Source organism: Halichoerus grypus, chromosome 12 (genome assembly GCF_964656455.1).
Source record: "Halichoerus grypus chromosome 12, mHalGry1.hap1.1, whole genome shotgun sequence".
Taxonomy (NCBI): Eukaryota; Metazoa; Chordata; class Mammalia; order Carnivora; family Phocidae; genus Halichoerus; species Halichoerus grypus.
The window spans coordinates 93,258,206-93,280,684 of record NC_135723.1 but is presented as its reverse complement, the minus strand read 5'-3'; the positions used below and the strand labels follow the sequence as shown (position 1 = coordinate 93,280,684).

The 22,479-nt window shown below is 38.0% G+C and overlaps 1 protein-coding gene across 3 annotated transcripts in view; it reads left to right on the top strand.

The window, feature by feature from the left end:
* The first annotated feature begins 1,411 nt into the window (after positions 1-1,411).
* The window catches only part of BRAF (B-Raf proto-oncogene, serine/threonine kinase), a 165,533-nt gene continuing 144,465 nt past the window's right edge, over positions 1,412-22,479 (top strand). The window contains exon 1 of one of the 3 annotated variants that reach the window (XM_036111326.2): positions 1,412-1,691. In XM_036111326.2, coding sequence (XP_035967219.1) covers positions 1,560-1,691 — 132 coding nt within the window. In that variant the 5' untranslated portion in view covers positions 1,412-1,559. The remainder of the gene's footprint in view (positions 1,692-22,479) is intronic. The other 2 variants (XM_036111323.2, XM_036111324.2) reach the window with 2 other exon arrangements.

The window sequence follows — 22,479 nt, the reverse complement described above, 5'->3', positions numbered from 1 at the left end:
TGACATTATCCCTTATGATAATTTTCATTTACTCTACTTTTGCCAAACCACTTTTTGATTTAAATTTAGTTCTTCAAGGAGACTTTTCTACTTGGAAGAAAAAGTACAACAATGCTAACAAACCTACCATGCCCACTTGATAGGCTCTATTTCCCATTTTTCATTGTAGAAGAATATTAGTATTCTGATTATTCAAGCAGCCTCACACACAATGCCTTACCTCTAGAGTACCTGGACTCATAGTGACTCCATCAACATGCAGACATTCTGCTTCAGGAGTCAGTAGGACATCTTTCCATCTCTTTAATCATGGTGAATACTATAAGGAGATCACTGGTGACTTCCCTCCACATGGGAAGTAAAAAGAAAATGTAGTTCACTCAAAGCTTCTCATGACTTGATGTTTAGGTTCCTTTGGTGATTAAAACTGTACACCATCCGGAGCCCACAGTAACTTCCACTATGTTCTTCGCTTCTATTTCTCTATTCTTTAATTTTTTTCCTGAATATTCCTTTTCCTTTAAGATAAACGTATTGTAATAATGAATTGGGTTTTTTAAATTTCGTTCTGTAATTGGGCCTCACAAAGGGAATTTAACTCCCCTCTTGTTTTCATGCATATTTTGCACAGCTAACACCTCGAAATATTCTGTTCATGAAAGGCACCTAGTATTTAAAGTGTTTTGAATAGTTATCTTGAAAATAAAAATTATTAAAGTTTTGATGCTTCAGCTGTCTAGAATGCCGTGCCTTGTGCAGGCCCTAGCACATGGAAAGTTTTCCATTTACATTTGTTGAATGACTGGAAGACTTGAAAACGTTTTATTCCTCAACGATGGGTTTAGACCTACTTTAACAGGCCAGGTCCTTTAATGAAACGGATACAAGAACCATTCTGATAATTTAGCTGCTCCTAAATATATTTCTATCAAATTCTGCTTGAACGTTTCCACCGCGGGGTTTCAAGTCTTATTTTTATGACACAGAGACATTCGCGGTAATGGAAACAACACAAGTAGCACGGGCTTTCCCGTCTTCCTCCCTCTAGGATTTTAACTTCTCGAACACCACCCATGCTCTTCTAGTAAATCCCACATTACAGCACAGGTTTAGGACGGAGAAGAGAATGAAGTAGGAAATCGGAGCCATGGAAACCGCACAGACGAGGAAACGTGCGCGCGCGAGGGTGGGCAGAAGGGGAAGGAACCCTCCCCTGACGACGGCGCGAGGGCGCTCCTAGGATTACGTCACGCACCTTGGGTGACGTCACGGCCGTGACACGCGGGTGACGCCGTTGCCGCGGCGACTTCTAGTCGTCTCCGCCCCCTTCCCCCGCCCCCCGCCTAGCGTCCTGCCCCCAATCCCCTCAGGCTCGGCTGCGCCGGGGGCCGCGGGCCGGTTCCTGAGGTGGACCAGGCGCCCTCCTGCCGCCGGCGCCGCCCCGGCCGTCCCTCCCCGCCGCCCCCCGCCCTCCGCCTCCGCCTCCCCCCCCGCCCTCCACCTCCCTTCCCCCTCCCCGCCCAGCAGCGGTCGCTCCGGCCCCGGCTCTCGGTTATAAGATGGCGGCGCTGAGCGGCGGCGGTGGCGGTGGCGCGGAGCAGGGCCAGGCTCTGTTCAACGGGGATATGGAGCCCGAGGCCGGCGCCGGCGCCGCGGCCTCTTCGGCTGCGGACCCTGCCATTCCCGAGGAGGTGAGTGCCGGCGCACCCTACACCCCTCCGGGCTCTGGGCTCGGCTGGCTGGTGTTTTTTGGGGGGAAAGAAGTGGCGGTGGGGGCTCTGGTGCCCTCAGCCACCTTCTTCTTTGGGTTCTGCGGGGTGGGAGATGGGCATCCCCGCCTTGTCCCTCTCCGTCATGCAGCTCCTCGCTACGTAAACACACACAGTGGCCCAGGGGGGTTTCCCTGACTCGCACCCCTGCTTGGGCGATTCGGGCAGCGTTGGTTGAGCAGGCGGCTATCAGTAGGGGGCGAGACTCAGGGTTGGTCCGAGAAGGTCACGGCTGGCTGAAGGTAGCCAGGCTCTCATCTCTTCGATGTTTTCATTATTTTGGGGTGGGGGGGTAGGGAAGGGTGGCGGCATCCAGGTGAATAGATGTAGGTTAGTAGCCAGGGCCGGGACCCCAGCCTGAGTTGCTGTTGTAATTATTACATGGTCATGGAGGTGATGGGGCGCATCGTTCCCTTCCACTCTGCCTGATGTCCCCCTTTTCAGGCCGCTGCCCTCCCCTCCACTTTTCTACTTGTTTGGGGGATTTCTCTTCACCTGTTTTACCCAGCAGATGGTTTTGATTTAATCTTTACTTTTTCAGCCTTAAATCCCACTGTTTCCGTTCTCCTTTCCATCCCGGTGTCAGGCCCCCCCCCCCAGTTCTTCTGTTTGTCTGTGCTCTGTCGCTGAGTGGTAACCCCCCCATCCCATTCCCATCTGCTGCTCCGCTCTTTTGCCGGTTGTCGGACCTGCCAGCCTTCTAGCCTCAGTTTATACTTAAAACCATTTTTGCACTTCTCTTACCCTAGTTCTCTTTAGGCCCTCTGAATCATTCTCCTGCTCCCTAACACTGTTACCTATTATCTTCACAAATCCGTCTGGACGCTTTGGAGCTCCTTCCTTACTTTCTGAATCCTGAAGCTGTCAGGATTCCATCAGGTTTCACTTGCACTACTGGCACTTTCTGGTTAGTCTTCCATTGTGCATTCACACCTCTTTATTTTTTCCTACCCATTTTTAAATAGATTTGATTGATTTCTTTCTGTTGTCCTCCTTTTTGTCCCAGTTTTTACCTTTCACTTTTTCCTCTTTGGCTTCTGCTTCTCTCAGCCTGTTTTTTTACATTATTCAGCCTCTTAACACCTTGTCAAATTATTTACATTTGGTTTTTAAGGAAAATTTATTCCATTTAGTATTTGGCATTGTACTATATAAAATAATACACTTTATTATACTTTGCAAAAAATGAGATAATATTTAGTATAACTGTGCTTTGTAATTATTGATTAGATAACGTGACTTACTCCGTTGACTTTGCTCAAAGTTCTCTTTCCTTCCTACTGCTTACATTTGGTTTCCCAATTCTCAACGTCTCATTCTTTCTTCTGTCTATGCAATGCTCCTTTTCCTGCTTCATCATCTTTACTTTGGAAATTCATCCCATATGCTTGCTCTAGTATCAGTTTGTTCACAATAATAATAATTTTTTAGCCTCCATCTGTGCCCATGATGTGTTCTATACTATCATTTGATCTAAAGTTCTCATATCTTTTCTTCTTTCTTAAATTGCACGACTTTCCACTTAATTTTTAGTTTGCATTTCTGCTCAGATCAGGTTCCTCTAACATCTGTTCATTTTCCCCAACTTCTTGGATTCTAAGGATAGAGCTCTTTCCTTCTTCCATTTCTTAGTTTATTCTGATTTCCTTGTCCCCAGTTACCATTCATTTGGCCTTGTTTCCTGGCTTTTGGTTCTTAACTTGCTGAAGCTTCCTCTTGTCTTCCCCACACCTCCACATTCCTTCTTATTTATAAACAGCTTTGTTCCGTTGACATGGAAATTTATTTTTAGGATACATTGTTTTTAATGGATAAATACTAGGGGTCACATCTGCTGTCTATTTTTTCCATGAATCGGATATGCCTTTGTCTTACAGGCACAGGTGCCTCTAGGCTTGCTTTACTCTGTAGTGTCTGTGTGGTTTTGTTGAATTGTAACTTTGAAGACTATTACAGAGTAGAAGAATGAATAAATTAATGGGTATGGGTCATGAAATTGTAATTCTCTGATTATAACATTGTTTACATTGAGAACTTTAAGACTTAGTAGAACAGTTTGCAATGATACAGAGAAGTCTTTTGTTAAGTACAATCTCCACTATCTTATTTGAAAGGGCCAGATTGTTTGAGTTCTACCCTCTGAAGATTCTGACTCAGTAGGTGAGAGTTAGTGCCCTAAGTTTCAGTATTTGGCACACTTCCTGGGCAGTTCTCATGTATCAATGCTTGAGAACCACTACACTAATGAATTTAAGTTTAAATTGCCAGTCATTGGAAAGCATATTGGTATCTTCTGAAACTACAAGGATACTCCTAACTAAATTTAATTAGAAGTGTTTCATCCTGCCTCCTCCTCTCAGGTTTTAATGTTTAGTGATGAATAGTTTTCCCTCTATAATTTCTTATAGGAGCTGATAATAAAGGTATTTGCATCAGGGAGGCAGGGAATAAATGATTATAAGTGGATCTCTTTTGAATATAGATATCAGTGTTATGGATGGCAGAATAAATTCCTCCAAGAAATCATTTAAACTTTGAATTTGGTATTGTTAATTCAGTGCAAACTGATATGTACTGTGGTCTTTTAATTTAAGTGTCTTCTTTATGTGTACCTTTAATTGCCAAGTGCATGGAAAGAAATGAAAAGTTATGCTTGTGTAAAATGACACATTTTATTCTAAAGAATTCTCTTGCCTGACAGTAAAATAGTTTTTTGTTTTTGTTTTTAAACTTTCTCAGAGGGAAATTTCAGCTGCATTAAAATTTCTGACTATCGAGGGAAAGCACATTCATTATTGAAAAATTAGAAAGCTATAAGTACAAAAAGTCAAAAAGAAAAAATCTGTAATCTTGCCACTAGGATATAATTAGTATAAACATTTTGGTGTGTATCCAAAACTTTTTTTATGTTTGTATAATACAGTATATGTGGTTTTATAATATTTTAAAACTTAATATAGCAAAATATTTTACATTTCGTTAGGTAATACTGTGATTTTTTTTAAACTAATCATTTTTCTTGGTTATTAGAGTTTTTTTTACTGCTTGTTATCAAACATCTTGAACATAGAATGTAGATTTTAGTTTTTAAATTGTGTTGGGAAGTGAACAAATTTCATGTCCTGTATTTGTATTACTTTGTAGATGTCAAAATAGGATATTCTGGTAAATGACAGGAGCTTATTAAATATTTATGAAATAAGTGTGCTTATACTTTTGGCATTAAACCTTTACTACTGACCATTTATATTTCCCCAATGTTTCTTTCCATGACCATATGGTGTAATATGGGATAACATGACCATATGGTATAATAAATACATTTATTTTAAAAAATGTGTTATACGAGGGTGTGATATTTATTAACTATTCTTCTGCTGTGTTTCTGCAGAAGGAGCTTCTTACAATTGCAGTACAGTTAAAATTATATTGTTTTCAAGATCTCTTATCACCAGCCTTAGTTAAGTTGTGTAATTGTAATAATGCATTGACTAAGCTGTATTCTGGGATGGGATCTTCTTTATAATGTGGTCCACTGTATTAAAACAGTCTTTATGAGCCATGTGAAACCAGGTTGGATTACCTCATACTCCTAAAAGGAGGTAGTCCCGTTAGGATACTGTGTGCTTGTGTAGTTCTGGTATTGCTGTTAATACTTGTCTAGGTATTTTTGAAGGTGGACAAAACATACCTGTTAGGCATAACTATAAAATAGCTGTTTGTCTTTAGTATTTCTAGTGGTCTCTTTGTGTACTCTTTCTCTCTCCCTCCCTCCTTTAGGCCTCCACTCCTTTTATTTAGAAAACTATCTGATATCAGTCACTTACATATGCTGGCTGTTAAAGGAATCATTTATCAGTAAATAGATAAGAAAGGAATGTTGGTACTGGATGCTCAAATCTTTGAAGGTAGTAAACCTAAGAGCAAACTTGATTTAATCTTATTTGGATAATAGATCAGAAAAATTATATTTGGATAACAGGCTAGAGAAGTTTGACTTTTCTCAGTTCCCTGTCCCTTGCTTTCCTGATAAGGATGATAAGAAGCTGTCCTAACAACTGTTAACCTATGTTCTGTGAGTGGTGGGGAAGAGAGGAAAGGAGCAGGCTACATTGTTTTTTAGCATTTTCTAAGACCTCATGCTTACCTGTTGAAGAATGAGGCAGCTGCTTAGCTTTCTTCCTTTTTCCTTTTCCGCAATAATAAAGTTGTCTTCTCCTTTAGAATTGCAAAGTGCATTTTGTTTTTAGACACCTTGATATTAATTGAGCTGCATACTTAGTGAGTATTTTGTATCACAATCCCCTTGTTTAGGAGATGCAGTATGTTGCTATGCTTCCTATGTTTCTGCTTCAAATTGTCATTACGATAAGCCTTTATTGTCAGTAATTCTTACCGGATTTTGTCTTCCTCAGAAGTTGAATTTGGAAAAAAAAAACAACAACAACCAAACAACAAAAAAAAGAAGTTGAATTGAGTCTTTTACTCATTCTCTATTTCACCTACATTGGTTGTTCTGTGAGGTCAGGATCAGCAATAGTTAGAGAACTGAATTCAAAATAGGTGAGCCTGTTTAGGAGCTTTTCTGTTTGTAAGCAGTGCTTTTATAGTCATAATGTTATAGATAATATAAGAACCAAAAAGATACTCTCATTTGTTTCATTCCTTTGTTAAATATTTGCTGGAGGCATTGACATGTTCTGGGAGGTAGTCTTTATTTTTTAGTTTCTTTTGGCTACCAACCTAATTTACTATCATACATAATTAGCATGGTAGAAGAAATTCTTAATACAGCCTACACCCTAACATTAAGCAATTATTTTTTCAACCCTCTACCCTCTGAGATTATTTTGGTTTCCGTGTTTTCTCTTGGGCTTGAAAAACTATTAGTCTTGTTTCTTCCCATATCAAGACTATGCATATAGAGGGATATTGATGCCCAGTAACATTACATTCCTTTCTGGGTCTTGGGAATGCCCTTGATACAGAATATAAAAATTGCTCTGAACTCAATTAACTTTGTCTTCTGGAAGCTCTGTAACATCAAATGAAACATAATTTTCATTCTTGTAATGTGGCTGCAGTTACTGACAGCACTTTTGGGACAAATGTACCATAGGATGGTAGTTTTCAAATTACTGTAGAGCTCTAGGACAATTAAAAAAAAAAAAAACCGCTGTAAGAAATTCAGATTTTAAGTTACCCTAATACATACATAGGAGAAACAGTTTTTGTCTGTTGTGGACATTTTTTTTTTTTTTTTAATCTTCACCTTTTGCAACAGTATCTGGCATATAGGTACTCAGGTATTTAGTGAAAGAAATGGTGAATGGAAGGAACCCTATTAGATATAATACATTCTGTTTTTCTGTATTTTTCAGTTCTCTTTTTTTTAATGCTACTTATAAGTCAGTTTACTAGATTGACAACCAATTGGTTCCAACAGGCATTTTGAAAAATACTGTTTTGGGGGTTTCAGGGGCCTTCTTCAGAGGTTAACTGAAGGCTGTGTTTAGTCCCCCTACACCTTAACTCTTGAAGTTCTTCATTTATCTGCTTTACATGTTGGTTTCCTTGAAAAAAAGCATTTTATGGCTGTGATAATTTTAGAGCTCCTGTGTATGAAGAGAGATGTGTCCTGGCATGAATCTTCTCAATTGTAATAATCTATGTAGAAAATTTCAACGACATGTGTCTAAGACAGTGGTCAGCAAACATTTTTTGGTAAAGGTTCAAATAGTAAAATTTTAGGCACTATGGGCCTGTTTTGTCTCTGTCAAAACAACTCAGCAGACTCAACAATGGCATTATAGCACAAAAGCAGCTAATAGACTGTGTAAGCAAATGAGCCTGACCCAATAAAACTTACTTATGGACACTGAAATTTGAATTTCATATAATTTTCATGTGTCGTGAAATACTCATGATTTTTTTCAACCATTTAAAAATGTAAAACTAGTCTTGTGGTCTGTATTAAAATAGATGATGGCCCAGATTTAGTTCATGGGCCAAAGTTTTCAGACTCCTGGTCTAGGGGAGACTGAATTATATCATATTAGAGGTTCTGAAATTAAGATGTGGGTTAGAGGTCTATAGAAAGTTCATAATTGCTTTTTGAGAACAATCAGGTTTATTCGGTCATAATTTACATATACCGTAATGTACCATTTTAACTGTACAGTTTGGTGAGTTTTGACAAATGTACATGATCCTGCAACTACTGCCACAGTCAAGACACAGAACACTTCCATCATCTCAAAAAGTTCCTAGTTTCCCTGCATTCTGTCCCCTTCCCTGGCCCTCAGTTCCTGGCAGAAACTGGTCTGATCTCTAGTTTTACCTTTTCCAGAAAGTTACACGAATGAAATCATCCAGTATGGGGTGATTCATATTTGGCTTCATTCATTTACTTTGATGTTTTTGAGATTCACCCATGCTGTATGTATCAACAATTAGTTTCTGCTTATTGTTTAGTAATATTCTATTGTCTGGATGTGTCCCAATTTATTTATACATTTACCAGTTGATGGGTAGTAAGGTCATTTTTACTTTTCAGCAATTATAATAAAGATTGCTATAAACATTTGGGTTCAGGTTTTTGTGTGGCTATTGGTTTCCATTTCTCTTGAGTAAGGACCTTAAAATGGGGTTTATGGATTGTATGGTAAGTATATATTTAACTTTATAAGAAACTGCCAATCCAATTAAAAAATGGGCAGAGGACATGAACAGACATATCTCCACGGAAGACATAGAGATAGCCAACAGACACATGAAAAGATGCTCAACATCATTCATCATCAGGGAAATGCAAATCAAAACCACAATGAGATAAATCACATCACACCTGTCAGAATGGCTAAAATAAAAAACTCAAGAAATAACAAGTGTTGACGAGGATATGGAGAAAAAGGAACCCTCATGCACTGCTTGTGGGAATGCAAGCTGATGCAGCTGCTGTTGGAAGACAGTATGGAGATTTCTCACAAAAATAAAAATAGAACTACCCTATGATCCAGTAATCACACTACTGGTATTTACCCAAAGAATACAGAAACACTAATTTGAAGAGATATATGCACCCTTGTATTCATTGCAGCAGTATTTACAATAGCCAAACTATGGGAGCAGCCCAAGGGTCCATCAACTGATGAATGGATAAAGAAGTGGTGTGTGTGTATGTATGTGTATATATATTTATATGTGTGTGTGTGTGTATGTATATGTCTGTGTGTGTGTGTGTGAATAGTATTCAGCCGTAAAAAGAATGAAATCTTGCCATTTGCAACAACATGGATGGATCTAGAGAGTATAATGCTAAATGAAATAAGTCTGAGAAAGACAAATACCATATGATTTCACTCATGTGGAATTTAAGAAACAAAACAAATGAACAGAGGGAAAAAAAGCCAAACCAAAAAACACTTTTTTTTTTTTTTTTTAAGATTGATTTATTTGTGAGAGAGAGGGAGAGAGCACAAGAGCAGGGTAAGGGGCAGAAGGAGAAGCAGACTGCCCACTGAGGAGGGAGCCAGACATGGTGCTCCATCTCAGCACCCTGGGATCATGTCCTGAGCCAAAGACAGATGCTTAACCGACTGAGCCACCCAGGCACCCCAAAAAACAGACTCTTAACTTACAGATAACAAACATGGATACCAGCACGGAGGTGGGTAGAGGGATAGGTGAAATAGGTGAAGGCGATTAAGAATACACTTACCTTGATGAGCACTGGGCAATATATGAAACTGTTGAGTCACTATATTGTACATCTGAAACTAATATAACAATGTATGTTAACTACACTGGGAAAAAAAAAAACTGCCAAACTAGTACCATTTTGTATTGTCACCCATAGTGAATGAGTGTTGCAGTTATTCTGTATCCTTGTCAGCATTTGGTATTGTCAGTCTTCTTAGTTTTAGCCATTCTAGTAGATAGGTAGTAGTTGCTCGTTGTGGTTTTGATTTGTATTTTTCTAATAACTAATGTTGGACATCTGTTTATGTGCTTATTTACTATCCATGTATTTTCTTTGGTTAAGTCTCCCATTTAAATCTTTTTATTCAGTATTTATCTTCTCGTGGAGTTGTAAGAGTGCTATATTTATATTCTGGATATAAGTCCTTTATATCAGATTTATGTTTTGCACATGCCTCCAGTTGTGACTTGCCTTTTTCATTTTCCTAATTGCCTTTTGAAGAGTAGAAGTTTTATTTTTGATGAAGTCCAATTTATCATTTTTTTCTTTTATGTTTCCTGCTTTTTGTGTCTCCTATTCAGTAAATCTTTGTCTAACTTAAGATCATAAAATTTTCCGGATGCCTGGGTGGCTCAGTCGTTAAGCGTCTGTCTTTGGCTCAGGTCATGGTCCCAGGGTCCTGGGATCGAGCCCCGCATCGGGCTCCCTGCTCCACGGGAGGCCTGCTTCTCCCTCTCCCACTCCCCCCTGCTTATGTTCCTGCTCTTGCTGTCTCTTTCTTGCTGTCAAATAAATAAATAAATAATCTTTTTAAAAAAATCATAAAATTTTCTCCCATGTTTTTGTTCTAGAAATGTTACAGTTTTAGCTATTACATTTAGGTCTGTGATCCATTTGGAGTTAATTTTATATATGTTGTGAGCTAGAGGCTAAAGTTCATTCTTTTTCATATGGGTATCCAGTTGTTTCATAGGTCTTGAAGAAACTTTTTTCTATCAACTTACCTTGGCACCTTTATTGAAATCAATTGATTATATATGTGAGTTTTGTACTCTCTTTTATTGACCTATATGTCTCTTCTTTGGCCAGTACCACAGTATCTTGATTACTGTAGCTTTATAGTTAATTCTTAAAATTAGGTAGATCCAATTCTTAGGATTTTTAGAACTTTAAAATTTGATTTTTTAATTTCTTATGTTAACTATACTTTTGGAAGGAAAAGGTCCATAATTTTTTTATTCTCAAAGGTGTTTTCTACCTCAAAAAAGCTTAAGATTCACTGCTGTATATAATTAGTACACTCCTATTTCAAATTATTTGGTGGTGAGGTTCAAGAAAACCTGATATATCCAAAATTAATTTCTTTATAAGAAATGAAGGGGATGTTTCAGTAGGTTGCACAAAAAAGTCAGTAATGTCCTTTTTACCAAATTGCAAAAATAAAATATTAACTGTAATGAAGATACGTATGGGTGAAAGTGAGTATATAAAGCTGTTATTCACCAGAGAAGTCACCGAAAATGTCAGTTGGTGGAAGATACTAGTTTATACTATGTTATTCTCCATCTTCATTATAAGAGTTTTTCCATTTGAAACCTATGTCATGTTCTTTGATCTTCCAGAATTAGCACCTTTATTAATATTAGAGTCATCATTAAATTGTTTTTACTAAGGATAACGCATATGGTAGTTGGTCATATTTCTACCTTTTTTCACTGGGGCCCATAGGATCCTTCATCTTTTCTTTTTTTTTTTTTTTTTTTTTTTAATTACACTGGTGATAGCTTTTTATTGCTTAGCCTAGGGGAGCCCCTACAATATAAAATATTTCTGGTCATGCTTTTCATTTAGGTATTTAAAAGCAAAAAAATCAGCAAATGTATTCATAGAGCATAAGTCTTGAATACCAGACTAGTACAGGGCTATGTGACAATTGGTAAGGTAGATACCATCTAGACTTTTGTTCATGTTATAAGGAGTGTTATTCCAATTGTATTTGATTACCTTGCAAATTTTGAAACTACACTTCCAGGGAGAGAGAAACTCAACATTTTGGCAGACCATTTTCAGCTGTTGTTCCAAAATTAGTGTGTTTAAAAAAAAAAAAAAAAAGCTTTTCCTAGGGCACCTGGGTGGCTCAGTTGGTTAAGTGTCCAACTCCTGATTTGGGCCCAGGTCATGATCTCAGGGTCCTCGGGTGGAGACCCCCTATCGGGCTCACACTCATTGGAGAGTCTGCTTCTCTTCCTCTCCCTCAGCCACGCCCCCCACCCCGGCGCTTGTGCACACTCTCAGATAAATCAATAAATCTTTAAAAATTGCTTTTCCTTATTGTAAAAGATACTTTCTGTTTAAATTAAATTGAGAAATATTCTTATATTTTTCTTGTAGTAAATATATAGCCATTAAATTCATAACAAAAAATGACTTTCTATTTTTAGAACAGCTTAAATTAATTGAAATTTTAGGATGCTTTGAACTAGTCACTTATCTTTGAGTATTTTGAAGCAGTTTAAAATACTGCTTGAGTATGTTCCTGTATTGATGTAGGATTTTTAAACTGTCTTCTACATTACAGTATCTGGAAAATAAATTTCTGTTTGGTCTTATAGATGAGTTTTATTTATTTTTTGAGACAGACTGAGCGTGGTGGGGGTAGGGGCAGAGGGAGAGAGAGAATCTTAAGCAGTCTCCATGCCCAATGTGGAGCTGGACATGGAGCCTGACGCGCGGGGCGCGCGGGGATCCTGAGATCATGACCTGCGCTGAAATCAAGAGTTTCAGCTTGACTGACTAAGCCACTCCGGTGCTCCTAGATGGAATTTTAAGATGAATGGGGATTAATAGCTCCAACAGTAACATTATAAATAGTTATTGGAACCTGTATGTTTTGTATTGTCAGCCTGGGTCTAATCGCTTTTCCTCTGTTTTAAAGTTTATACCGTCTACTTAGAAGTCTTTGTGCAACTTAGGGGAGAAAAATGAACAATTACTAATTTAAGAGTCTTATGTAGGTATTATTTTTTAGAGTTCTTAGCATAATTTCTGGTAATGTTATATGGAGGTAATTTAATTCCCATTCATTATAAAAGCATTTTATCTTCTGTGAATACCAAACAATTATTGCCTTTATAACTTTTTTTAATATAAAAAGGTAAAGTACTATTGTTGTTCCTAAATAGCTCAAAATTGCTTTCTTACACAATTGTATAATTGTATTTCCATGGGAATGGTGTCAGAACTTCAGATAGGGAAGAGATTACAATTCAGTGTAGTCGTTACATTCCTATTGTACAACCACTGAAAGTGTTCATTTCCCCTTAGTTTTTTCATACTTCTAACATTTGAACTATTACACCTATATCTTCTTCCTGCAGGTGTCTTCTCATATTAACATTAAGTTACACAGTCTCAAGTTAAGTTTCATTACGCATGAAAATTTAGTTTAGTGTAACCTTTTGGTAACTCTATTGCAGAGGATTTTTCTGCTATTGAGTTTGACACTTAAGTTTCTATATTTTTTATGAAGGAAGGGGTGCATGGGTGGCTCAGTCAGTTAAGCCACCCACTCTTGATTTCTGCTCAGGTCATGGGATCAAGCCCTGAGTTGGCTCAGCACGAGCCTGCTTGGGATTCTCTCTCTCCCCCTGCCCCTCCCCTACCTCGCCTGCACGTGCATTCTCTCTCTCAAAAAAAAAAAAATGAAGGAAACTTTTGGTTATTGGTTATCATGGGTGGGTCTTTGAAAGAATGGTTTAAATAGTTATAGCAACTGTTCTGTGTTGATGCCATTCATTCACTGTTTGATTTTCCCTCTGCCTCCCATATGGAGTGGTATGAGAATAAAATGAGATTATGAACATGTAAAAGCCTTCACAAAATAATAGTAGTGTTATTTTTCTGTCAGTTTTCAAGACAAAAAATATATTCAAATTTTACCTTTCAGAAGTCCTTATGGCATTTTTTAGAATGTTCAGTGACAGCCCATGGCTCTAGCTGTTACAAACTTTTGGTGGTTCTTAATGGAAGATTGTTGATGGACAATTTGATAGGACTGTTTGAATATTGATTGTTGATAGAACAGTTGGAATGTTGATTACATTCAGTGTTATCTTTAAACCACTACTGAGTTAAAGAAACAAAGTGCCAACATATTGATACTTTTACTAAGCATTTCATAGGAAAGAGGTATAATGTATTAATATGATAGTACAGAGACTGTGTCTCATGACTTTATAGAAAAAAATATAAGCATTAAGACTTGTGTTAGACTTTGATATTTTTAAAGCTATGATCCACCATTTTTTTTGTCATCCTTCTAAAACTATATTGATGACTTTTTTTTTTTAAGTTTTTATTTATTTGACAGAGAGACACAGCCAGAGAGGGAACACAAGCAGGGGGAGTGGGAGAGGGAGAAGCAGGCTTCCCGCGGAGCGGGGAGCCCGATGTGGGGCTTGATCCCAGGACCCTGGGATCATGACCTGAGCTGAAGGCAGACACTTAACGACTGAGCCACCCAGGTGCCCCGATGACTTTTGTTTTTAAGTCATTTCATAGGCCAATAGGTATTCAAGTATTCAGTAAATATTTGAGTGCCTACAATATGCCAAGTAGTACTCTAGGTGCTTAGGAGTACATTTGGAAACAAATCAAAGATCTCTACCCTTACCTAGCTTATATGCCGGTGGACGTCTGTGTATGGAGTGGGGGAGGGGCAGACAGACACACAGAAAGAAAATTATATAGTATGTTTGAAAGTAATAAGTACTATGGAAAAAGAAAAGTAGAACAGGACAAGGTTTGCAATTTAAAATAGGGAGATTTAAAATAGGGAGATTAGGGTAGGGCTTTAGTTGAGAAGGTTAATATTGAGCAAAGATTTTAGAAGGTAAAGGATAAGCATTTCAGACAGAAGAACCAAATTCAAAGGTTCTGAGTCAGGAATGTGCCTTGCCTATTAGAGAAACAGCAAGGAGGTCAAAGTTGCTGCAGTGGCTTAAAGAAGGGAGGCAAGTAAGTAGTAGGAGGTGAAATCTAAGAGGTGTTGGGGTAAGAGTGGGAACAGAAGCATGACCAAAGGCCTTTGACTTTTGCTTTAAGTGAAATGGGTAGCCATTCAAAGTTTGAGCAGTCAGAATGGAGTTACATGAGTTACTTTTTAACAGAAATATTCTGGTTGCTATGTAGAGAATAGACTCCAAATGGACAAGGGTAGATGTAGGGGAACCAGAGAGGAGGCTTTTGGGATTATCTAGACAGTGATTTAGACCAGATTGGAAGCAGTAGAAGTATTGAGAAGTGATCAGATTCTGGATGTTTTTAAAGTAGAGCCAACAGGATTTGTTAATAGATTGAATGTGAGGTGTGCAAGAAAGAGAGGTGTCAAGGGGGGAGGGGAGGGCACAGATTAAGAATTCAGTTTGGGGTATGTTAAGTTTGAAATATCTATTACATGTCAAAGATGTTGAGTAAGCTGTTATGAGTCTGGAGTTTGGGAATGAGGCCTAGTGACAGAGACTGTTTGCCACATATATGTCTACTTTCTTCTTGAGTATACACTTAGACACTTCTCCTTAGTACTTAGGTGTGGTCATATGATTAAGTTCTGGCTAATGTAATATGAGCACATGTGATATACACTAATTCTAGGTCTGGTCCATACAAACACCTTCCTTCCTGTTTTTCCCTTCTGGTTGGTTGAACCATGATGATCCCTAGGGTAAGTTGGAAGCCTTATGTTGTAAATAGTAGATTAAACCATTAGCCTAGGTTTCTGAATATTGCTTGGATAAAGACCACCTTGCTAACCTTTTCAACAACCTAGTACTATTAGATGGATAAGAAATAAGCTTTCATTGAATTTGAGTCCTTACACCTTTCGAGTGTATTTGTTATAGCATTTAGCCAACCCTAAATTTGGGATTTGGATGGTATTTAAAGCTGTGATATTGATGTGGTTGTCAAGGGAATGAGCATAGATAGGAAAAAAGAGAGCCAAGTTTGGAGAAAAGAGGAGGAGCCTGAGAAGGAGCAACCAGTAAGGTAGGAAATCGAATGAAGAAAGTTTATTAATAGAGAGTGGTCAGTTGTGTATGCTGCTAAGTTAAGTAAGATACTAAGAATTCATCATTGGAGTTAATAAAGTAGAGGTATTGTGATCTAGACAAGAATAGAGCATTGAGATGAGGTTCCAAGGGAGATACTCTGAGTGATTTTAAGGGAGAATAAAAGGGGAAGTGAAGATAGTGAAGAATTTTCCCATAAAGGGGAACAGAGAAATGGGGCAATAGCAAGTTAGGGAAGTGGGGTCATGGAATTTTTTTAGTGATAAAAAAATAAGGACATGTGATAGAAATGAATCCTTAGAGAGTAAAACATTAATGATTTCCCAGGGCGCCTGGGTGGCTCAGTTGGTTAAGCGACTGCCTTCGGCTCCGGTCATGATCCTGGAGCCCTGGGATCGAGTTCTGCATCGGGCTCCCTGCTCCCTCGGTCTGCTTCTCCCTCTGACCCTACCCCTCTTGTGCTCTCTCTCAAATAAATAAAATAAAATCTTTAAAAAAAATGAATGGTTTCTGAGGAGAAAGAGAGAAGGAAGGGTGAGGGAGAGAGAAGTAATCTCTCTGAAGGGAAGAGGGAAAGGGATTTAGTGTACAAATGGAAGGATTGGCTCTCAATAGGAGCACAGATAAGAGTGAGGGAGAGAGAAGTTATCTCTCTGAAGGGAAGAGGGAAAGGGATTTAGTGTACAAGTGGAAGGATTGGCTCTCAGTAGGAGCACGGATACTTTATGATAATACATGGTAAAGCAGAGTATATAGATACAAATGTTGATAGGTAGGTAGATGTGATGCTGGGAGTCTGTGTGTTCTCTTCCAATTGCTTTATTCTTTTTCAGTAAGACTGAAAGTTATCAGCTAAGAGTGAGTCTTGGGGATATGTGCATTAAGGAGAGAGGTGAAGGTCTTAAAGTTGTTTGGGAGCACATGAGAGTAAATGGACTAGGGACAAAGAATAAAATTGATAAGCAATATTAAATTATTTTACCAGTTGTCCAGACAGCATTGTGGGACTTCTGACTTTTGGGTGCAGGTCCTCAGATCAAAGTTAAATGTAACTTGCCAAGGCAATTTAAGAATTGATATGAGTCATTCTCATTTTGACTCACAGACATGGAATCATTGGGAAATAGAACATGAATTATTACTTCTTCATGAAGTACCTGCCATTTTCATGCCACAAATTTAAGCTAAATTTGGAGAGGTCTGGTTACTAATTTTCTTTTCAAAAATAATTCTTTGATTCTTTCTATATTGAAATTTTATTAAATATTTATTTTGTCTATATAGAATAGCATCCTCATTGCAGTTTAATTTTTAAACTGTACAGTGAAGCATTTGTTTTCCTGTTACTTTCTTTCAAATGCTCTCCAAGTTTGACTTGTCTTTTGCTCATGCTTTTCCTGCTGCCTGAAATATAAATTCCTTCTCCTGTCATCACCGTATCCAAACCTTTCATACTTAGCTCACTTATTGCAGGAAGCCTTCCTGAACCTCTTTCCAAGGCCTAGTTAGGTGCCTCTGCTTTGTGCTTACATAGTATCTCAAAGTATACTTGGTATCATTTTATTTACTATAGTATAGTTTTTGTTGGTATCTGTCCATTCCCTTTAGACCAATGTCGTTCAGTCAAAATTTCTGTCATGAGAAATGTTCTGTGCTGTCTAATATGTCCACAGGTGGCTACTGTGCACTCAAAATGTGTATAGGAGAACTGAAGAGTTGGATTTTAAAATTTATCTGATTGATTTAAATAGTCACGTGTGGCTACTGGCTACTTTGGACCCTTTTAAAGTCAAGGCTTATGTGGAATTCATATTTATTTTTCATTGCTTGGTAGTACTTACTGCTGCTTAAATTACTGTGTTCTTTCTCAGTACTCTTAGACCAGATAGTTGTCACTCACCTGGAATATGGCAATTTTCTTATCTACTTCTGTTCTTAACCATAGCTTTCCGGTTTATGCAGCAGTAAGTTCTTCAGTACTATAAAGCTAGGGTTTTTGTTGTTTTGTTTTGTTTTTCTCCTTCAGACTGAAAAACTGGGTACCCGTGAGGTTACCTCAAGGAATTTCTGAGGGTAAAGAGTAGCAAGGAAGAGACTCAGTGGGCTCGTGGAGGGTAGGGAAGCAATTTCTGCTTCAACCAAAGTAGTTCCACTTCATAAGTTACTATACTGAAATTGTGCTTGAGATTTCATATGGCAGGGGAAAAAGGCTTCTAAAAGATAACACTTTTTTAAAAAGATTTTATTTATTTATTTATTTATTTATTTATTTATTTATTTATTTATTTAGAGAGTGCGGGCAGGGGGGTAGAAGGGGAGGGAGAGAATCTCAAGCAGACTCCCCGCTGAGTGTGGAGCCCGACATGGGCCTTAATCCCATGACCCCTGAGATGATGACCTGAGCCAAAAATCAGGACTTGGATGCTTAACCGACTGAGCCACCCAGTCACCCCTAAAAGATAACGCTCTTGATGGAGGAAAGAGGGCATGCACGTGTCAGTATGTGATTAAGTGCCAGAGTGGATGATGGAAGAGTTCAGAAATGGAATGTTATTATAGGCTAATGAGGTCTTGATAGAAGTTAGTGTTTAACCTAGACAGGTGGAAGGAAGGAGAAAAGGTAGTGGGAATAGACTTTGCAAAGAACTGGAGTTAGAAAACAAAAGTTAGAAACTTTTGTTTAAGGAACAGGATCATCATGTTTATAGTTGAGTGGCTTGTATGAAATAAAATTTGGCTACGTTAGACAAGACTGCATTGTGGAAAGTAGTTATAGACTGAAAAAATTTTTAATTTTTTAAAATATATTTTTTAATTCATGAGAGCATGCACAAGGTGGCGGGGGGGGGAAGAGGGAGAGGGAGAAGCAGGATCCCCGCTGAGCAGGAAGCCCAACTCGGGGCTCGATCCCAGGACCCTGAGATCATGACCTGAGCTGAAGGCAGTTGCTTAAACGACTGAGCCACCCAGGCACCTCTAGACTGAAAAAAAATTGAGCTTTATATTATATGCAGTGGGATGAATGTGGAGGTTTTAAATAAATGATGAAAGCAGTGTTTAAGGATGATTTAATTGGTAAGGGTTTGTAGCGTGGATTCAAGATGCGAAAAGGTCAAACCACCAAAAATGTTTAGGGAAAGACTTAGCAGTAAGATGCACTATGTCACTGTTGAAGCTTGGGTTCTCTGACGGTAGATACTGAGACACTGTTTGCAGTGCATGATATTTACTAGGAATCAACACCTGTGAAAGGAAGAGGCAAGATATAGGATTGGGATGATAAAGGATGAACTTGCGTTGTGATGTGGGTGGGCCTCATAAAACCTTTGCCTCTTAGTATGGACCTTTGGACTGAGGATTGCCTGTCAGAGGGACTTGAGCCAAATGGCTGAGCCTCTTTGCTTGGATGTGGGCTGCAGTTAAGGTGGACTTGGAAGGAGGTGACATTTGGAAGCTGTCTGCTGACTGTCCTCATAGCTGGGCAGCAATTTGTTCCATGAAGATGGAGCTTGGTCATGCATCTCTATGTCTTCTACAGATAATGGGTCTGCGTGTGGGTAGTTCTTCCCCAGAGGGCAGTTTTGAAATACTTGGAGGTGTTTTGGTTGTTACAAATATGGGGGAAGAGGGCGGCATTAGCCTTTAATGAGCAAGGACCAGGGGAAGTCAGCTCTCTGAGTGTTCAGGACAGTCTGCACATTTAAGAATTGTTTGAATAACCATAGGACTTAGAGTGATTTGTTGGACTTTGTAGGTGACAAAAGTGGTAATAATGATCTGAGCTTAGAAACTAACTTTGTTTTAGGTATGAGGCATTGTTTTAATATACACGAAAAGTTGCAGGAATTTAGTTATCACATAAATTGGAGGAATATTAAAATTTTCGATCAGAACTTTATCAGGAGTTCTTCACCACTTCAGAAAATCACATAATTGGTGGCAATGCCACTTGCACACAATTGAGTGACTCAAATACTTTTCCTCTCAGTCTACAGTTGTAACCACTATAGTTGTAGCGATTCTCTGTATAGATATGAGCATCTGATACCCTCATTATGTTTATTTTAATAATTGCCTGCACATTTTGAAATAAATATTTTATTACTAATTTATTTCATATGATTGAAAGTACAGTTAGGGTGTTACTGACTTTTAAAATTTCATGTAGGCAGGCTATCTCTGAATTTAATTTTAGGATAGTTTAGGGGGTGTTACAAAATAGTTGCCATAAAAAGGGGAAATTGATTTCTGTTTTCAGTAATGGTGGATTGCGTTATTTCAGATCAGCCCTTTTGATGAAAACAACTAAAAATCTTGGAAACATTATTTTTAAAAATTTTTAAAGGAATTAAGAGCTGAAGATGTAGTAGACAGCTACAAGGCCAAATTTTAGGAAAAAGGCAGGAACCTGGAGAAATAAGTAGAGGATGGAGTAGCTTTTGCTCTGAGGGCAGTTGCCAATCCATTTAAATTTGGGCTTTGGTTTTGGTATACTTCATGAGATGAAGAGGATAGAAGTCAAGGCCTAGAGTTCGTCCAAAGTGAGAGTCAAAGAGGAGAACGACTGTATTTTAAGATGGTATCCCAAGGACTCCATCATTAGGTTAAGGATGAAACAGAACTAAACTGTGTCCCCACTCCCTTATCTAGGGGATTGTAGATTTGGAGCTGGGGAAGAAAAAGGAAATTAAGAAAAATAAATCCTTTAAGTTGTGACCACAGTTTTAGCTCTCAAACTGATAAGCAGCTTAGATTTGTCCTTCCTGGGTGGTCTAGGGACCCTCAAACCATTTATCACAGTTCCTGGTTTCAAACTGGTAGTACTCACAAGGCCTGTCAGAAGGAAGGCAAATTATCTTTGGAAAAAGGCCCTACATTCTGAAGGGGATTGCCACCAATAATTTTTCAAGGGCAGTAATTAGTACACTGTCACAAGTAACCAAGCATAGTAAAAAACACACACACAAGTTAAAATTACATGATATATGTATGTAGAATTCTTCAAGTAATATAAGATTTGTGTAGTTTTTAAATTGAGATATAATTGACATATAACTGTGTAGTTTGCTTTATGTACATATACCTCAAAATAAGTTTTTTAAAAAGAAAAATGTAACAACATGCATAGAAATAGCACTGTGAATAAGAAACAGATCCAAAAAATTCTCAAATATCAGATGGATTTAAAACCATTGATGTTTGTTATGTTAAAAGAATAAAAGACAAATTTGAAGATAAGCAGAGAATAAGAGACTATAACAAGTTACTTAGTAGACTTGAAAAAACCAAATAGAAAGTGCAGAAATGAAACTATGCCAGATATACCTAAGGGAAAGATTGAGCAGGTTATTCCTAACTGAAGAAGAATTAGTTACCTGGAAGATAAGACAGGAGAAACTTTCCTGACTGCACTACTGAGAGTCAAAACAATGGAAAATATTGAAGAGAGATTGCGTGATGAGAAAGAGTGAGATCTAACATATTTAATCAAAGTTTCATAAAGAGAGGAAAGAGAGTGATGCAGAGGTAATATTTGAAGAGATATTTCTGGCTGAAAATTTTGTAGTTCTGATGAGAAACCAGTTGATAGACATAGGAAGCTCAATGAATTTCTAATAATATAAATAAAAAGAAATCTGCACCCAGACAAATCAGTGAAATGGCATAAACCCAAATACAAAGAGAAAAATCTTCAGCCAGAGGAAAAAAAGATTTCTCTCAAAGGAGGAGCTATGCACTGATAGCTAACTTCTCAACAGAAAAGTATGTATATTTTCAAAATAATTGCTAGTGTATACTTATAAATTCTGTACTTGCTTAGCAAGACTATCCCTCAAGGATGAGGTAAAAGTTTAGTTTAACAAACTCCATCAGCCCTTTCCAAAGGAAATTACAAAGGATGTACTTTAGGCAGAAAGATTCCAGATAAAGGTCTGAGGTGCGAGATGGAATGAAGTGTAAAGAGCCTATTGAAGTAAATTAAAGAAGACGTAATGGGGCAAAATACCATGTACATGGATTGATAGACTCAATATTGTATAGATATTATTCTCCAAATGAATTTATATATTTAATATAATTCCAATCAAGGCATTAGTTATTTTTTTGGTTGGTTGGTTGGTTTTGTTTTTTTGTTTTTGTTTTTGTTACTGTTCAGGTAGAACTTAAAAAGCTGATTCTAAAATTCTCTGGAAAATCAATAAAGGGCCAAAGCAGCTAAGACATTCTTAAAGAGGACAGTATGGGAAGATTTATTTTACTAGTTATTGAGACTTACTACAAAGTATAGTAATTAAGACACTGTTGTGAGCAGTCTAGTCTAGTGATGGATGGACCAGTGGAACAAAACAGAAGAAAATCTATAATTATAGATTATTTGATATATGACAAATATAGGTTACTTAATATATGGCAGATATATGCTGGTAATTAGTAAGAAAAGAATGCCTTTTTCAGTAAATGGTACTGGAAAAATTAATTTGGACTTTAACTTCAAAATGATAAAAAATTCTGGGTACATTAAATGCCTCTATGTGAAATGCAAAAATATAAAGCTTTTAGAAGATAATATAAAAAGAAGATAAAAAGAGGGCTTTTTAAAAAGATTTTAGTTTAGTTTAAAGATTTTATTTTAGAGCGCACGAGCAAATGTGATTCCGGGGGTTGGGGGGGGTACGGCAGGGGGAGAGGGAGAATCTGAAGCAGACTCCAAGCTGAGTGTGGAGCCTGACTCAGGGCTGGATCTCATAACCCTGAGATCATGACCTGAGCTGAAATCAAGAGTCAGCTGCCCAACCAACTGAACCACCCAGGCACCCCTAAGATTTTATTTTTAAGTAATCTCTACATCCAACATGGGGCTCAGACCTACAACCCTGAGATCAAGAATTGCATGCTCCACTGACTGAGCCAGCCAGGTGCCCCTATTTAGAGAGCTTTT